Source organism: Eptesicus fuscus, chromosome 6, assembly GCF_027574615.1.
Source record: "Eptesicus fuscus isolate TK198812 chromosome 6, DD_ASM_mEF_20220401, whole genome shotgun sequence".
NCBI lineage: Eukaryota > Metazoa > Chordata > Mammalia > Chiroptera > Vespertilionidae > Eptesicus > Eptesicus fuscus.
In genome coordinates this window covers 81908668-81927208 of record NC_072478.1, presented here as the reverse complement: position 1 = coordinate 81927208, position 18541 = coordinate 81908668, and the positions used below count along the sequence as shown (strand labels likewise).

The following is an 18541-nucleotide window of genomic DNA, read 5'->3' as shown; positions in this document are numbered from 1 at the left end:
CATGACAGATTGTGGAGGGAAACTGCGTAGGGCACGAGAGCCACAACCCCAGTGTCTTTCTCCTGGAAGCTAAACCACTCTCAGCAGGGCTCATTTATTGCTACAGTTAAGAAGCCAAGTGCAGAGGCTGCAGCTACACAGAGGGTTTTTAAGGAGAGTTGGAAGTCCAATGTCCTGGCAGAAGGATCGACAATTTGAGGGAGTTTTTATTAAAAATCCCTCAGAAGGAACCAGTGCCATTTGGTTAATGGCCTGGGTAATCCATGGGATGCTGTGATTGTCCCTAGCACCAGAAAGATTCTATTTCCTGTTATCTTTGTTGACAGAGAATAGGATAAAATACAACAAAACTCCATCCTTATTTGAGTAATATTAAAGGAGCTTCACAGTTCAAACAATGATCTGTTATCTAGGGCTTATTGAAGGGAACATACATGCTCAGATGCACAGCCGTATCACATTCATGAAGAGCAACTTGCACAGCACTTGACACTTAAAAGGGGAAACAGGCCTAGGACAGAAGCATTCCAGCCAAGCATACAAGTAAATCTAGATTACCTTTAAACCTAACATGGAGAGGACCAAAAAGAGTTCACGCAGAAATCAATGGAAGAAAAGTAAATCCCTAGCTGGTATGGATCAGCTGGTTGGAGCATGGTCCCGTACACCAAAAGGTGGGTGTGATTCCCGGTCAGGGTTGCCAGAAACTGTTCAAATCAATTGCATTTTATTAATTGATATACATTTTGTACATAAACTGTAGCACTTGTGAAATGGATTTTAGTACTGCCAACAGATCAAGGAAGTCTGGTGGGCCCAAATCAACTCTATCACAACAACTGCATTGAAAGATACTACAATTTGAATGGGAATGCAAGGTTGTTTAGGATTTGGTGCTTATCCTAGGTGTTAAGTGGGTGTTCCATAGTTGCTAGGTCTTCTTGACATATAAGATTAAAAGTTAACATATATTTTAAAGGGGCACTGATCTTTGGGCATTTCTAAGAATTAACAGCTCAAAGATAAACATTCCTAGCCCTTCCAAAGCAAAGGGATGGACTGGGAAAAGATCATGATAATTTATTTTGTAAAACACCAACAGGCATTAAAAGGGACCTTACTGATAGAAGCATGTGGTATGTGGGCACATAAGAACACCACATCTCGCTTCATGTGCAGAAACCCTTTTGGGTACCACAGCCAAAAGAAGTATTGTGAACTGTTATAAAACAAGTGCGTCCAACTGTACTATGATATGGTGGAATTTAACAGGAAGATGTAAGAGATACACACACATATTAACCTGAGATTTCATGTTTCACCAAAACTATGAAAAGAGGCCATTTGTTTTCTTGACAGGGTTGTTCTTCCTAGACATCTAAATTTTTCAGAATCACTGGCAAGGTAACTATTATAAAAGGAAAAGCTTTTAAGAAATAGCAGCATTTCTGGGCTTTGGGTATATTGGGCAATATGGCATTCAACATTTTAAAAAAATCTTAACTAGAAGAATGTAAATATTGGTAACTTCCACTATAAGCCCAAGTATTTGGCCTACATAATTTTTTAAGACAGAGTTGTCCATACAGAAAGAGAAATTTTCAATGATTGATCATTACCTTAAAACAAGCATGGAAACAGCCAAAATCTTTGCACTTTGAACTTTCAACTCTGAATCCTGACCACCAGTATAAAGCTCTCATATAATCCAAGTACAGTCCAGGATAGGAGTCACTGATGGGAAATGATGCCATGACCTGGTATTTCCCTTTGGGAAGTCTGGCCAGGAGAACCATTCGGATCTATCTCTGCCCTAAATTAAGTAAAGGCTATAGGTCAAAGGTTACACTCTCTGAGTAAGACGTTTTATATATAGCCACAAGTTTACAACAGTATGGTCAACTCTATTGTTTGCTATTTATTTAGTAGTCAAGGAGTGATTTTGATCTCAAGGATCAGAGTCATTTTGTTCAGATTCCTAGGATGTCTTTCTAAAATGCTGATGTAATCATCTTATCCTCTACTTGGAAACCTCTGACAGCTCTCATTTTTCAGGCTTTCAGGCTCCCACTTTCTAGCTTTCAAGATCCTTGACAAACGGGCTAAATCCAGCTTCCTGGCATTATCTCCCACTCCTTGTTAACATATAAACTACAATTCTTTCATAGCCACATCATTTTAATACACACAAACAGATGCATGTTGATTAACTGATTAATGTTCCCCAGGAAGGTTCCTGTCACCACTCTTTCTCTGCCTAGAAAACGTCTATTTATGTGTCAGAGTCCACACAAGCAGAATTAAATATTTTTCCTCAGGGTGCCATATACTTTATTCATCTTACTGAATGTCACTTAGCACCCTGTATTATGGCTAGTTATACCCTGATAAAACAGGAGACCCTTGGAGAAAAAGGTTTCATCTTATTTATATTTGACCAATAGTGGATGCTCAATAAACATTTATTGTATTAAGTAGAGATGAACTAAAATAGATTTTAATAGCTTGGCCTGTGAAAGCAGTTCCTTGTTCCTCTCCTAACAAGCTGTTTTTTAAACTCTCTGTACTTCAGGTTCACAATTTGTAAAATAGAGATAAAAATATTGACTTTATAGTGTTGCTATGAAAATGAAATGATATGGATGTAAAACTGCTTAGCACAATATATTGAGAACAATAAGCTATCAGTAAAAGTTAGCCATTACTATCATGAATAGTATTACTTCTAGTCTGCGTATATTAAAAATTTCCATTACCTTCAACTAAGTAAATAAATCAGGATGTACTACCAACATGCAAAAAGAAAAAGCATCATGAGCCCCAAATATAATATCCTATCTCCTGGCTTTTTCCTCTGTGCCTCTACTTACACTGGGGCATTTATTTCCTACAATTGTTCCATACATTGCACCCCTTCCCTGGTCGGTTGGGGAGGTGAAGGATGATTTATGGAGCATTGCTGACAGGGTATGTGGTTAGTGTGCTTAATGTGACCTAACTGAAGGTCTGTGTGAAACACATCAATAAGGTTCCGAGGAAGGAGATGCAGGTGGGTTCTCTGTGAAAAGACATGCTCAGCAGGGGATGTTTCTGGACAGAGAGCATGTGCTGTCTGGAGGGTGTATAGGATGTGCCAGTGACAACATAACTCATCCTAGGCACATCCTCATTTCTAACCCTTGGAGCTGAATGTCCAGTGTTAGTCCTTAGTAAACAAGGTGGGGAGAGTAAAGTGGGAAGGAGGGATGGAGGGAGGGAAAGAGAATACTATATGCTTTAGTTGTTAAAATACAAGCCCTTTTCCTTCTCTTAAAAAATATTTTAGCGAGTAAATAATCTGAATTTTCTAGCTAGCATGTATCCCCTGGCCCTCTTTTTAAAATGTCAAAGTGACTGAAGTAACACTCTGTTCTAGGCTTAGGCCTTGATAAGCCTTGCCCCTTCTGTGTTTGCTTGCTCTCTTGGAAGTTTGGCCTAGACTACTGCACAATGAGAGATCACACGGGGAGAAGAGAGGCTCTGTAGAGGAGGATCAAGATGTCCCAGCCAACAGCCACCACCAAGGTCCTGGACATGTAGAGTAAGGCCATCCTGGATCCTCTAGTCTCAGTCAAACGATCCCAGCTGATACCATATGGGCACACCTAAGCCCTCCCAGAATTGTTGGGGGGGGCGGGGGGGGCGGTGTGGAGAATCACTGCTGTTTTAAGTCACAGTCTTGGACATGATTTGTTATGTAGCGATGGACAACTGAAATAGGCATCTTATAATTCTCTCTCCCTCTCCCTCTCCCTTTCCCATGCCTAAATGTCTGGGTTTCTACATCCTCTTTCACAATTGTTTTCTACTTATTCCTGGATCCCTCCCAATTTTATTCCAAGGCACAAAGCAAATACCGTATGTAAAATATTCTTACTAAATGAGAGAATATTATGCCAGTAACTATGGCGGACATCACTTAATATCTGTATTAGGGCTTGTTTCAAGCAAGAGGGAATATGCTATCATACACTTCTTGTTGGGGGAAGGGATGAAAAAATGCTGTTGAAAAGCATTTCTTCAAGTGTGGTTTCAGGATTTTGGCCAACTTCTGACACTACAGTTGGAAAATTAGTCACTCCAGGAACTTTGTGAATGTATGTTATAGCCAAGGCCAATGGAATGCTCATTAAATATTGTTACCTAAGATCTCAATGGTATGGATTTTACAAATTAAGTCTCTGACAATGTTCATGGAAGGACATAAAAATGCTCTAGATTTGATGGCTGAAGTTCAGTTTTATTGGCAGGAGATTCAAAGCCTTGTCTCCAGAAAGTCAGATGCCAGAGTATGGCCATGGATGCTTAGGATTCCTGTGAGGTAAACATCACAGGCTTCCAAAGGAGGCCAAGGCAGCAGCTGCTCACTTTATACCATACCTGGCCTGAAGCTACATTTAAAAAGGAGTCAAGCTGCCTTATTCTAAGTTGTTTTTACCAGGAAGGCAAGCCTGATGAATATTAAGGATGTTCTCCCTGGAATAATACACATATACATCATAGACTCGAGAGTAAAAACCTCTATTAAGGGTGTATATTAGCTCCCTCAGGAATGGGGACATACACTCCGGTATTTTCTCGCACACTCCTTCATCAGCTCCCACAGGAACATGGACCTCACTGTGATTCATCCCACTCTCTGGCACAGACTAATGCAAAAGAACATAGAACTAAGCACTGCGATACTCTTAAAATGCACCTCCCAAGTCCACAGCAGAGAGTAACGAAATGTACAATTCAGCCAACTAGATGAGTCTCCTCACCAGTTTTTGCCCATATACTTGCAGGCCTGGCCATGCATTTCACATTTCATTTCTATTTCTAGATTTTGTGCCCAAGGCAGGATAGCTGCTTGTCTACACAAGTTTCAATATTGTTATTAGCAGTATCCGGTTCTTTTTTCTGTCGTGCTACTTTCAAATATGTTTTCTGGCTTGAACGCCCAAGGACCCCATAAAACAGCTAGCTACAGTTCAAATACCACTAGATACTACCTGCTATAAGGTCAAATATGTTCTTTTAGGGACATGAAACATAATCAAATTGCTTACTCCTTACCATTTAATATTATCTTATTTAAGAAAAGATTAAGTTATAAAATGCACTATTTTTGGAGAAGGGCACATGTGACATTCAGGGATGGATTTGAGCTCCATTTTCAGAGACTTCTATTGAGACTGCTAAAAACAATGGTTTACACTTACAGGACCTTACTACCCCCCAGACTCTTGGTTAAATCCTTTACATAAATCACCTTATTTAATCCTCAGGACAAACCAATGGAAGGACTGTGACACACTGGCCAGATGATAACCAAACTTGCTTCCCTCTTCTCTGAGTATATGGTTGGGTTGCTTTCCCAGCCTCCCTTGCAGTTAGATGTGGCCATGTGAATTCTGGCCAATGGAATGTAGAAGAAAATAAGGAAAGCATCATCTAGGCTTGGCCCATATAAACTTATCCAATCTCCTATGTTCTCTCATTGCTTCCCCCAGCTGTCTATTGCAGAGATCTGCAGAGCAGAGGCAGAGCTACATGATGGGAGAACCTGGGTTACTGAATCACTCACTATACAAGATGCCTGCAGTGAACTGCTATGTGAGCAAGAGATCAACTTTTACTGTCCCTCAGTTACTTGATATTTTGGGGTTGTTTGTTACAGCAGTTAGACTATACTGAAAGTATTTTTTTTAAAATAAGCCTAGAGAGGTTAAGCACAGCGAGTAAGAGGAAGCATATTTGTTTAAGGTCACACGGCGAGTAAGAGATAGCATATTTTAATCCAAGTGGTTTGTCTTTAGAAACCATATTATTAACTGCAGTTCGACTATCTCCCCTCTATACAAGTTCATTTTTATCAGACATAACAAACTTCTCCCATACCTGATATACTATATTTGAAGGAGGTGGTTGGAAGGAGGCCCAAAGTTTGGATTAAAAAGAAGATAATCTCCTTTAACAAATCATTTGATTTCTATATCTCTTTATTAACCTTGGGAGAGGGAGGCCATGCTGCTTACACAACTTTGCAGAATACCCCTGTTACTTGTGAAAGTTTATACTCAGAGGTTCTTTAGTAGTTATTAATGCTCTATAACAACTTATGACCAAAACTTAGTGGCTTAAAACATACTCACTCCCTGCTTCTGTGGGTTAAGAACTCAGGAGAGGCTTAGCACGGTGGTTCTGACTCAGGGTCTCTTACGAGATTGCCCTGAAGATGTCAGCCGGGGCTGCATCATCTGAAGGTTTGATCAGGGCTGCAGGATTCACTTCTGAAGCAGCTCACTCACGTGTCTGGCAAGTTGGTCTGGTTGCTGGCAGGAAGCTGGTTTCCTCCCCACAGGGCTGTGGGACTGCCTTTGCAACACGGTAGCTTGCTTCCCGCTCAGTGAGCCCGTCCAGAAACCAAGGCAAATGTTATAAGGTCTTTTATGACTAGTCTCCAAAGTCACACTCCATTGCTTTTGCAAAACCCTACCAATCACATTGGGATCACTATTCCTATTGATCACACTGGGATCAATATTGGAATCTCTTATTCCCCTTGGAGGGGACTACACAATGGAGTGAATATCAGGAGACAAGGGTCCCTGAGAACCATTTGGAGGCCAGCTACCACAAGAGCCCATTCACAATATATGTGCTGGGTGCCTACTGAGAACCTAGGAACCAAGCAGTGAATAAAACTGGCAATAATCTCTGCTTTTGTGAAGCATACATTCTCGTGGAGGTCGCAAAGGCAACAGATCAAATCAGTAAGTAATTATACAGTATGCTAGGAAGTGGTAAGTGCTATGGAGAAAGAGAGAGAAATCAGGATCAAGGGGAGGGGGAGTGTGTGAGGCTAGGACTGCTTGCAATTTTAAATACAGAAATCTAAATGGGACTCACTTAGAAGGCTTGAAAGAGGTGAGGAGACATGCCGTGTAGTTATATGAAGGAAGAGTGTTTCGGGCCTAGAAACAGCAACTGCAAAGGCCTTGAGGTAGGAGGGGAAGCCAGGTGTGGGGAACAGCAAGGCAGCCCAGGTAGGAAATGAGATGAGGCAGTAACAGAGGGGAAAGTAGAGACCATGTGGGACCTTCCAGGCTCTTGTAAGGGCTCTAGCTTTCACTCAGTGACATGGAAAGCCCCTGAAAGGTTCTTTGCAGACACTGATTTAATTTGATTTAAATTTCAACAAATCTAACTCTGGTGGCTGATATCAGAATAGACAAGCCAAGGGTGGGAGCAAGGAAGCAAACAAGGAGGCACTAATAAAAATCCAGACAAGAGACGATGTTAGCTAACGTTAGAGTGTTATTAGTGTAGGCGGTGGTCTCGATTTATTTGGCAGGTTATCTAGCAAAATTAATTCACCATTCTAGGTAAAGATTTACTTAGAAGGAGCACATTTTTTATTTGACACCAGAGCTGTGGCTGTCAAATGGTGCTCCAGGGGACCCTGCAGCTTCTGAGAAGCTTCCTAGGATCTGCCATGTGGAGCTGGGGTGGAACATATGAGTGAAGCATCATGCCCCTACCCGTGTTATAAGGACAACTCTGTGTTGACATACTTCATTATGTGGAGTGAGGGAGGTCTTCTTAAGAAAGACCAAAATGTCCTAAAGGAAAAGACAGACCACACACACACACACACACACACACACGCATGTACACACACACACACATACACACACACACACACACACATATAGAAAGAATACACCATTTATATAACTGAAAGGCAAACTTCAGATTAGGAAAAATATTTGCAACACAAATGAAAATAGTTTAATGTCCCTAATATTAACTATTATAAATTCATATGAGGACAACCAAGTAAAAAAAAAATGGGCAAAGGAAATCTTCAAAATGAGACTTAGACTAGCACCTTCTTCATTGGATTGTTGTGAGGATAAAAAGGCAACATATGTAAAGGACTTAGCACAGTTCCCACTATAGAATAAATGCTGTCACCACCATAACTACTGGTGTGTCACAGCTGCCATCCTGAGATTATTATTGCTGCTATCACTGCTACTACCAGCAACTTCATCATCATCACAGTTCTCATTAGCAATGTGAACACCAGTCAACCCTGAATGCCAGTTCCAACTCAGCCACCCCCAAGGAAAATTCTTCAGTGCCCAATTATACTTATATTACCTTATCATGGTTTTCGATCAGGATCTCAATGACAATGTTCTGAAATTTGATATCCATGATGGCGGCTACTGTTTCTTCCTGAGGCCGAAGCAGGGTGGGTCCAAACACCACGCCAAGGTTCGCCACTGTCATCAAATTTTGCTTGTGGTTGTTAGCAACACTAGGAAAAAGGGAAAGAAAAGGCACAGATGAGAGAAATAGTATACAAATAAACAGCTGACTTCCCTCTACCTTTCCTATTTTTCAACTTCTCACCTAGAAGAAATCAGACTTTGGGATACCTTCCGATATCCTTGGAATTCAAAGACAGACTTTTCTACTCATAGTTTCATCTATCAAAGCTTCAGAAATCTTCAGTATCCACGCTATTTAGCTATTTAATATTATCATTTCCATTTTGCCTAAACAACTAACTGACCAAAGCAGCTGCCTTCCAAAATATGAACCTTTGTACATCTGAATCCCTGTTCTGCAAATGCAGGTACCTGCTAATTCCGCTTAGTTACAATTTTTATACTTGGCTGCTGTTTAAACCTCTGTGATCAGTAGCATTTTCTTAGCTCAAATATAAAAACTCTTGGCTTTAATACATTTGCAAACATAGGCACAAAATAGACCTAATTTTCAAAATGGGTAGCTCTGGGTACTCAAAAAGAAGGCAGAAAATTAAGCACTTTAGGCTCAGAGTATTAAAGCCCCATCCCATGAAAAATGTGACTTATATTGAGTGAAACATGTGGCATAAACAGAATAAAAAACCCTACTGTAGATCTATGTATATGGCTGTGTTTATATTGTCATTTATACTCAAAGGATAAGGAATACACAGGGTCAACAGTAGCTGGGTCTGAGTAATTTGCTAAACACATATGCATATCCTATCTAATAAAAGTGTAATATGCAAATTAACCGTCACTCCATCACAAAGATGGCGGCGTCCACAGCCACAAGATGGCAGCACCCAGTCCTCTCAGCCCCACTGGAGTCCCCCAGTCCCGGGGGGGGGGGAGGGGAAGGAGGGGGGGTGGCTGCTGAGAGTGGACAGCGTGAGCGGCCTGGCGGAATGCTTGCTTCATTGCTGTGGCAACAAGGCAAGCGTTCCGCACCCAGCCGCGGATGGGCCTCTGGGCTGCGGAGAGCCTCTGGGCAGCGGGCATGGAGCAGCCAGGCCCCGCAGAGAGCTACTGGCGCACAGATTTGTGCACAGGGCTACTAGTTTTGGGATAAGCAGCTACACAAAACATATATCTGAACTCCACAACTAGGCCACCATTACCTAGCCATAAAACTTAATTGTCCATTTGCTAGCCCTGAGTATAAAAATATAAAAATTACCTATTAGCGACAAGTAAGTCAAAAGTTAAAGCCATTCAGTATTGTTAAGAAAATATTAGGGGCTTCTCTAAATCACCTGTTAGAAGAAGGAAACTATTCATTATGAGAAACTAGAGGGAAATTGGGTAGAGAAGTCAGTTTGCACAGACAAACCTCCCTAGCATTCAGGGCTATTTATAGTGAGTGTTTTTTTAACACAATTCTGTAAATGCCGGCACTGTTTCGCTTGTATACTTCTATTTTGTGGGAGAAAAAAATGTTCTACTGACCTAAGTGTTGGTTTTGAAACTGAGCCTTTACTGAAATAGTATCTCAACCAATTTTATCAGCAGATGTGTACTTTGCTATACTTTTCTAGGGCTGAAAGTAATTTCCTAAAATCTTCCACCTCTGAAAGGGTCATGGGGGGGAGGGGTCAAGTCTATGAACAACTCAATTAGAAATACAATCTGCTTTTTGATTGCTAAGCAACACCTGCAGCAAGGAGATTTGCCACTCATATCCTGGTCCACATAAGAATATTTTAAAAACATTCTTTGTTTTCCTGGAGTTTTCTATTCTACCCAGAACTGCATCACATTTCTGGTCTGAAAGCCTTAATGCAGATGGTCAAGTTTTTACCTGGCAAGGGGGAAAAAGACGTTGCTTCTGTGCCTTAGTCCATCAGCAAGTATGCATATTTAAAAGCTGCAGTAACCACCATTGCTTTCAACATCAGCTCCTGTGTGCAGAAGTGAAATCCATGCCCTTATAGTTCCTCTCCCAAATGAGTTAAGTCAATAGACTTACCCCTCTTGTCACAACAGTCCTTTGTGCAAATGAATCAACAAGTTATATATGTATGAAGGCACTTTTAAATTGCAGACCAATATAAAAATACATGGTTTGGATAATGATCATTCTTCACCACCATGCTTCTCAGCACTCCGACTAAAGCAATAGCCTCATAACTAGGCTTCCTGACCAGAATTTCTAGGTTCCGCTTTATCCTGCCTGCTACTACGAGGCACTGTCCAGAAGTCAGCTCTATTTACATCATTCCTCTGCTGAAAGCTACAATGGCCTCAGACCTTCCTGGATTGTAGGGAGAGAACACAATGACAACGTGTATGTAATGTGTAATGTATTTAGCAGTGCTTCTATTATTTGAGTGTTGATAATGATAATGAGTGTTGATAGTGAGTTCCACTGTTTTGAATAGGAAGTCCAAACTTATGAAATAGCACACCTTTTCCCAAGTCACCTCTGCCACTTTCCAGCTCTGGGTGTCTGGGCAAGTGACTCAATATGTCCAAGCCTTGGGTTCCTCATTGGGTTCTCCCCCCCCACCCCCCGCCTATTTTAATTGAATTTATTGGGGTGGCATTGGTTAATGAAGTTATATAGGTTTCAGGTATACAATGTGGTTTCAGGTGAACACTTCCCATGTTTTCTTCTAGGATTTTTATAGTTTTGAATCTAAGGTTTAAATCTTTAATCCATTGTTAGTTTATTCTTATATATGGTCCAAGAAGGTGGTCTAGTTTCATATACACACAATTGGTATATTATATTGTGTGTTCACTGCCCCAAGTCAAGTCTTCTTCCATCAACATTTATCTCCCCATACCCTCTTCTACCTCCTCTCAATCCAATTTCCCTCTGGTAATCACCACACTGTTGTCTGTGTCTATGGGTTGGGTTTTTTCTCTTTGGCTTAATCTGGCACCACAACTCCTCTTCCCTCTGACAGCTGTCAATCTCTTACCTATTTACAAGTCTGCTTCTATTTGGTTTGTTAGTTTATTTTGTTTATTTGATTCCACATATGAGTGAAATCATATGGATACTTGTCTTTCTCAGACTGGCATATTTCACTTAGCATAATGCTTTCCAGGTCCATCCATGCTGTCGCAAAGGGTAAGTTCCCTTCTTTTTTATGACTGAGTAGTATTCCATTGTATAAAGGTACCACAGTTTATTTATCTTATGATGAACATTTGGGCTATTGTAAATAATGCTGCAATGAACACAGGGGAGCATATATTCTTTCAAATTCAGGTTTCTTCAAATATATTTCCACAAGTGGAATTGCTGGGTCATAGAAGGTACAATTTTTAATTTTTTGAAGTAACTCCATACTGCTTTCCTTAGCGGCTGTGCCAATCTGTATTTCCACCAGCAGTGCATAAGGGTTCCCTTTTCTCCACATCCGGGCCAGCATTTGTTTGTTGATGTATTGATGACAGCCCTTCTAACAGGTGTGCGGTGATATCTCATGTGGTCTTATTTGCATCTCTCTGATGTTTACTGACATCAGGCATCTTTTCATATGTCTATGTCTACGGCCATCTGTATGTCATATTTGGAGAAGTGGTTATGCAGATCCTTTACCCATTTTTAAACTGGATTGTTTGTGGGAGTTTTTTGTGTTGAATTGTAAATTTTAGATATTAACCCTTTATCAGATGTATCATTGGCAAATATGTTATCCCATTCAGTGGGTTATCTTTTCATTTTGTTGGTGGTTTCCTTTGCTGTGCAATAACTTTTGTTTGATATAGTCCCATTTGTTTTTTTCTTTTGTTTCTCTCCCAAGGCTATATATCAGAAAAAAAAAAACAAAAAACATTGCTACAAGAAATGTCTGAGATTTTACTGCCCATGTTTTCTTCTAGGATTTTTATAGTTTTGAATCTAAGATTTAAATCTTTAATCCATTGTTAGTTTATTCTTGTGTATGGTTCAAGAAGGTGATCTAGTTTCATTTTGTTTGCATGGATCTGCCCAATTTTCCCAACACTTGTTGAATAGGTTATCTTTACATCCATTGTATGCTTTTGCCATCTTTGTCAAATATTAATTGAAGATAAAGGCATGGGTTTATTTCTAGACTCTCTACTCTGTTCCACTGATCATATGTCTATTTTTATGCCAGTACCATGATGTTTCTATTCCTATTGCCTTGTAGTATAGTTTGATATCAGGTAGTATGATTCCTCCAACCTTGTTCTTCTTTCTCAAGATTGCTGTGGCGATGTGGTTCCATATAAATTTTTGGAATATTTGTCCTAGTCCTGTGAAATACACCATTGATATCTTGATAGGAATTGCATTGACTCTATAGATTGCTTTGGGTATGGACATTTTAATGATGTTAATTCGTCCTATCCATGAAGCGGCATATGCTTCAGTTATTTGTATTTTCTTCCATTTTTTTCTTCAATGTCTTATAATTTTCAGAGTACAGGTCTTTTACATCCTTGGTTAAATGTATTCCTAAGTATTTTATTTTATTTGTTGATGCAGTCTCTGTCTAGTATTTCCTTAATCTTTCACCCCTCAATGAAGGCAGAAGTGTTGTCCCAATCCTGTATTTATTACATGTTGCCTGGCCCAGGAGAAGCACAACAATGTTCACTGAGGTGTTAAAAGATGATGGAAGTTTCTCAGTAGACATAAGACAATTATTCTCAAGGCAGCTACTTACTCATAAAACCTCAAATTATTATTGATGATTTTGGGGAGAATGTATTTCAACTATCTCAACCTCCCCTTTCAAAGCCTGGAGCTGTGTTCCATTTCTCAGGTTTAATTAATAAGGAACAATTACTCAGATGTGCAGGCCTCAATGCCCAAAGGCATTTGGAAAGAAAGGCCAGTAATTCTGGAAAAGCAAGTCTGAATATAAATAGGCTTGAGGCTACCCAACATAATTCATTTCCTTTTTAATGATCCATTTTATTTTAGAACTTAAAAACAGATTGATCTAAGTTTTATGAAACTTTGGGGGGGAGGGAGAAGCTGTATTTTTTATGACTAACTAGCATATCTTTTGGTACAGTGACATAATGAATTGATCTGTCACTTGATTATTACTACTCACAAATTGGTATGGCTATGTTCATTACTCCAGATTGAATTACTAATGGCTTGAGATCTCTATGTATCCCAGACAGAAAGGCCTAGACCTCAGCCTCTGTTGGCACCAGCCATCCATTACAGCTTGACAAATGTGCAGAGGTGTGGGAGGCAGGCTGGCAGAGGACTGAGAAGCCCGGTCCAGCAGAGGCCAAGGGACTCATTCATTAGCAAGGTCTATAAAACACCAAGAGCCTGCTTTCTGGGCTTGTAATTGAGCTGCTTGAGTACTTTCTCCCACAGTCGAGAATGTCATGTTGATTCTTGACCTAAAATCCACATGCAAAAGTTTCTTGTGCCTTGCACATTCCATTGAAGGAGTCTTTGACATGTCTTTTAGGTCCGTAGGCCCACATGGATTCCTTGTGGTGCCTTCTGAGAGAGCTGCCAATGCTATAGGCTTCCTTTGCAGGTTGCAGAGAAATAGTTTCCATTCTGTTTTGACCTGAGGGAAACCCAGCTCCTTTTGTGACCAATAAGAGTTTGGTGTATCAGCTGCGAAGCAGTGCACCACCTGAGAAGCATACCTTCAGGGCCCTTGGGGAATTTGCACCCCATGGTCCCTGCAGTTCCCTCAGGAATTGCAATTAATGAGAAAAAGTAGGTCCCAAGAAAATGGCTTTGGCAAGAAGGGCCTCTTGCCACCTTTGTTTCAAGGGAAAATGGATGGGGATTCTGGATGTAACTGATGCCCTTTGAGAGGCAAAGGGAGGTAAGTCACTTTCAGATGAGGATGATGGATGATGGTGGAGAGTGTTATGAGGGGAGTAGACAGTAGCCAAACCCTTATGGGCTTGTAATGCAGAGACCCCCATGCTGTCATAGGAATGGCATCTGTTTTCCTAGCATTAAATGAGAGCCAGAGCTGGGTACATTCTAAGCCAGTGATGGCAAACCTATGACACGCGTGTCAGCACTGACACGCGTAGACATTTGCTGCTCCTGAGGATGAAACATTTGCGACTAGAGTCTTAGAGTTAGTTTTTTCTTCAAAGTGACACACTACCCGAGTTATGCTCAGTTTTTTGGCGAAGTCTGACACACCAAGCTCAAAAGGTTGCCCATCACTGTTCTAAGCAGTACTTTATAGCCACAGCCTGGTCCTGGTGTACTCCAACAATGCATAAGCCTATTGCTGGGTTTACAAATCCTTTTATGTGCTTTGTTGAGGTATGTCAAAGGTGAGTCCTGGTTCCACTGGACACAGGTGTGGTGACAGATTAGCACTATCTGAAATGAATGAAATGGGTGGAGGAACAGCAACACTTATCTGCCATCCCTGATCTGTTTGCGTCAGTTCCCAGTGTTAAATAAGAATGATAAGTTAGACTTCTAGGGTATTTTAGAGTTTACAAGGAGCTTTGCAACAATATTTTACATTTATTTGACCTTCAAAAAACTCTAGAACAGATGCTCTCAAACTTTCTGACAATGACTCATGGTCGGAAATTATTTTCCCATGTAATATTTTTTTCTCATAAAATATATTTTCCTATGTAACATGCATCCATACATAAATACTAGTACACACACACACACACACAAACACACACACATACACACACACACCACACAAAAGTTTTAGGAACAGTAAGTGTGATAAATTCTGATATTTCCTACCGTTTTTTAACCTAATAAATGGATTTCACAACCCACTAATTTGAAAAGCACTATTCTAGGTGTACAGAACACAAAAATTATCTCCAGTTTACAAATATGTGGGGGTTGGAGGAGGGAAGAGGGAGAAGGGGCTAAGAGAGCTAGTATAACACAGTAGTTAGAATTAAATAGATAATCCCAGCTGAGTAACAAGAGTAGTTAAGTCACTTGGCATCTCTAACCCCATTTCTTCACTTGTAAATCAGGAGCAATACTAACTACCTGCTCCTGATTTACAAGTGTTAAGTAAGATTAGGTGAGTAAACTTTTTGGCATGAACAATGGCTTAATAAATGATAGCTATTTTTCTAAAAACATATTTTTATTGATTTCAGAGAGGAAGAAAGAGGGAGAGATAGAAATATCAATGATGAGAGAAAACCCCATACTGGGCATGTGCCCTGACCGGAAATTGAACCATGACCTCCTGGTTCATAGGTCGACACTCAACCACTGAGTCATGCCGGCCTGGTAATAAATGACAACTATTGTTTACAGTGGTGGTCAACATAGTGGTAATGATAGTGATAGAAGTAGCAACAAGGCAGCAAGTGCCAAGTTAAAGCAACACTGTTAGTTGGTGATGTCATTAATACCCTGTCCAGAAACCTCTAGTGTCCTGCTTCTGCCTGGGGCAGGGAAGCCGACCTCCTCCAATTATATTTGAAGGGCTTCCATTACCCTACCTATCTGTACTTTGCTTCTTGGTATTCTTTCTTTTCTAAATTTATGAAATGCTCCAAATCTATATTTTTAAAAATTCAAAACTTAGTATTATTTATTTTCCATCACTTCCTTATAATCACCTCTCCCATGACAGGCTGAGGGCCTCACAAGAAGCTATAGCAAACCCACCACACTCACTCTGCCTTCAGGGCACCAACTGCCAGCAAGTCCTCCTCTCACCATCCAAAGCCCACCTCCCTGCAAAGCCCAGCTTCACACACTCTTTTGACACACTGCTCTCCCCTCTACACGGTTATGTTCACAATCCACTGCATGGGGGCATTTCTACACCGACTGCTCCATTCTCGCGACCATGGACCGGGGATGCATCCTCTGAAGCACACAGGCAAGTCCTGGGTAGGACCCAGGTGACCAATTCTGAAAACGCTTGAGTGGGTGGGCACACAGCTGCAGTAATTATGCTCTCTGCTCTCTATTACCCTCTCGGGGGTAGAGGAGGATTAGCTGGAAATGCTGCTGCTGGAACTACATCTTTTTGTGGGTAACCAGGCAAGTTTAGTTTCCTGGGTTGCTAATGTGGTTACTTTCACCATCTTCAAATGCATCCTCAGTATCTAATGGGGAGTGGCAGGGGGAATCCCACCACCACTGCCTGTGTGTTTTATAATAAGAGAGAGAGAGAAAGAGTGTGTGTGTGTAAGAGAGAGAGAGAAGAGAGAGAGAGAGAGAGAGAGAGAGAGAGAGAGAGAGAGATTTTGCCTGGACACCATCTGCACTTGGTGAGGCAGGAACAGTCAGGATGGTGCTGAGGAGGCCTCTGCCAAGGAAACCCATCAGAGTCATAAATATAGCCTTTCTGGGCTGCCCCAATGGCTGGCACCAGAATGAGAGTTTAAAATAAACTGTGCTGTGTACAGACTGGGGTCATGCTCACCAACTATATTCAATATCCTTCTGGGAATGGTTATCCAGGGAGAAGCCAGACCTGAAGGTTTGAATAACTGCGTGCTTATGAAGGATACTTTTACATAGTGGAATCTTCAAGAGAACCCTTTGAAGCAGGCAGGGAAGACTCCATTTTACAGGTGAGCACTGAGAAATTAAGTAATTTGCCCGAGGTCACATAGCTAATGAAGGGCAGAGGCTGGAGGGGAACGGGACAGGGCTGCAGAGCCCAGACCACCATGGAACTCTGCAGTTCACTCGTGATGAAGGGTCGGTTCAGCCTAGGCTACAGAGTCCTTCTTTTTGCTCAAACACGAATAGACAAAACAGTTACATTTGAGCATGTACTTTCCAGATTAGTGTGCAGGGGGGTGGGGGAGTGGTGGTTTTTAACAGAAAAAAAACATGCTGCTCCCTCATTCACCGCCCAAATCATTAAATTGGAAGAAAGAAAGAAAAGGAGAGAGAGAGAAAATGAGAAAGCATTTATGCCTATGTGAGTGATACTAGACTAAATGCCATTTCTTCTCCCTCCCTGCAGTGAAAACGGCTACAAGCTTGACAGAATCATGAACATGATGAAATGCTCCTCAAATATGATGACATTCCATTTGTACTTGGCTGGCACGGCCAGAGAGCTGCTTCTTAATAATGAAAAAGTGAACACTATAATATCAAGAGAAAAGAGCAAATTAAAAGAAAACAAGAGGGATCAAATGGAAACCATGCCAGATGAAGAAGGAAGAAGAAGAAGAGGAAGAGGAGGAGGAGGAGGAGGAAGAGGTGGAGGAGGAGGAGGAGGAGGAGGAGAAGAAGAAATAATAATAATTTGGGTGAAGGCAGCAAAGTCAAGATATGTCTGTATAACGCTTGAGGTCTAAAGCAGAGAATGCTCTAAAATATGAGTGTACAGCATGCTCTATTTCCACTCTGGTCTCCTCCAATCCAAGGACACTGCCACTTTAAAGCCCACCAAAAGCTTCTGACTGTTTTTAAATTCATGTTGAAAACCCTTGACATGGCCAACAAGATCCTGTATGATCCAGCTGACCTCTTCAGGCCCTTCTCCACCATGCCTCCCTTTGCTCACTGATTTCTGGGCTAAAAGTAAAAGTCTCTTTAGGCTGGGTGCCTTCCTTCAAAATGTTGACTCCCCTGCCCTCACCTTCCCACTGGGGAAGCACTGCAGCCCCTCTCTCTCTGGATCACTCTTACTTATCACTCTCACTTCTTCAGAGAGGTTTTTCTCAACACACCACCTAGGTCAAGTCTCTCGCTATAATTCCAATTCCCCAATTCTCTTTCCTAGCACTTATTGAATTATGTCATTACTCATGGCACTGTCACTGCCTGTCTTGCCCACTTATTACTAGAAGTTCTGAGAGGACAGGGATGATGTTAGCCTCCCTCCCTGCCCCATCCCCAATGCCTGGCAGAGTTTTGTCCTCATCAGAACATGTGCACCTTCCTCTAAGGCAGGGGAACTTTTTTTTTTTTTCCAAGAGCCATATTTATGACATCGTTCACGAGCCATACAAAATTATCAACTTAAAAATTAGCCTGCTGATGCCAGGTCCGGGTGAGGCCATGTGCCCCTGGACCCGGATGACGCTGGGTCCCGTGCCCGGGTGAGACTACACGCCCCTGGGTCTGGGAGAGGCCACGCACCCCTGGGTCCGTGTGAGGCCATGTGTCCCTGGATCCGGGTGAGGCCTCGCGCACCTAGGTCCGGGTGAGGCCACGCGCCCCTGGGTCTGGGAGAGGCCACGCGCCCCCGGGTCCGGGTGAGGCCATGTGTCCCTGGATCCGGGTGAGGCCTCGCGCA

The 18541-nt window shown here is 41.6% G+C and overlaps 1 protein-coding gene across 2 annotated transcripts in view; it reads right to left on the bottom strand.

Moving 5' to 3' along the window:
* Window positions 1–18541, bottom strand: part of ARHGAP26 (Rho GTPase activating protein 26) — a 408401-nt gene that overhangs the window by 94126 nt on the left and 295734 nt on the right. For both annotated transcript variants that reach the window (XM_054717998.1, XM_008140911.3), the window contains exon 18: window positions 8191–8350. In XM_054717998.1, coding sequence (XP_054573973.1) covers window positions 8191–8350 — 160 coding nt within the window. The remainder of the gene's footprint in view (window positions 1–8190; window positions 8351–18541) is intronic.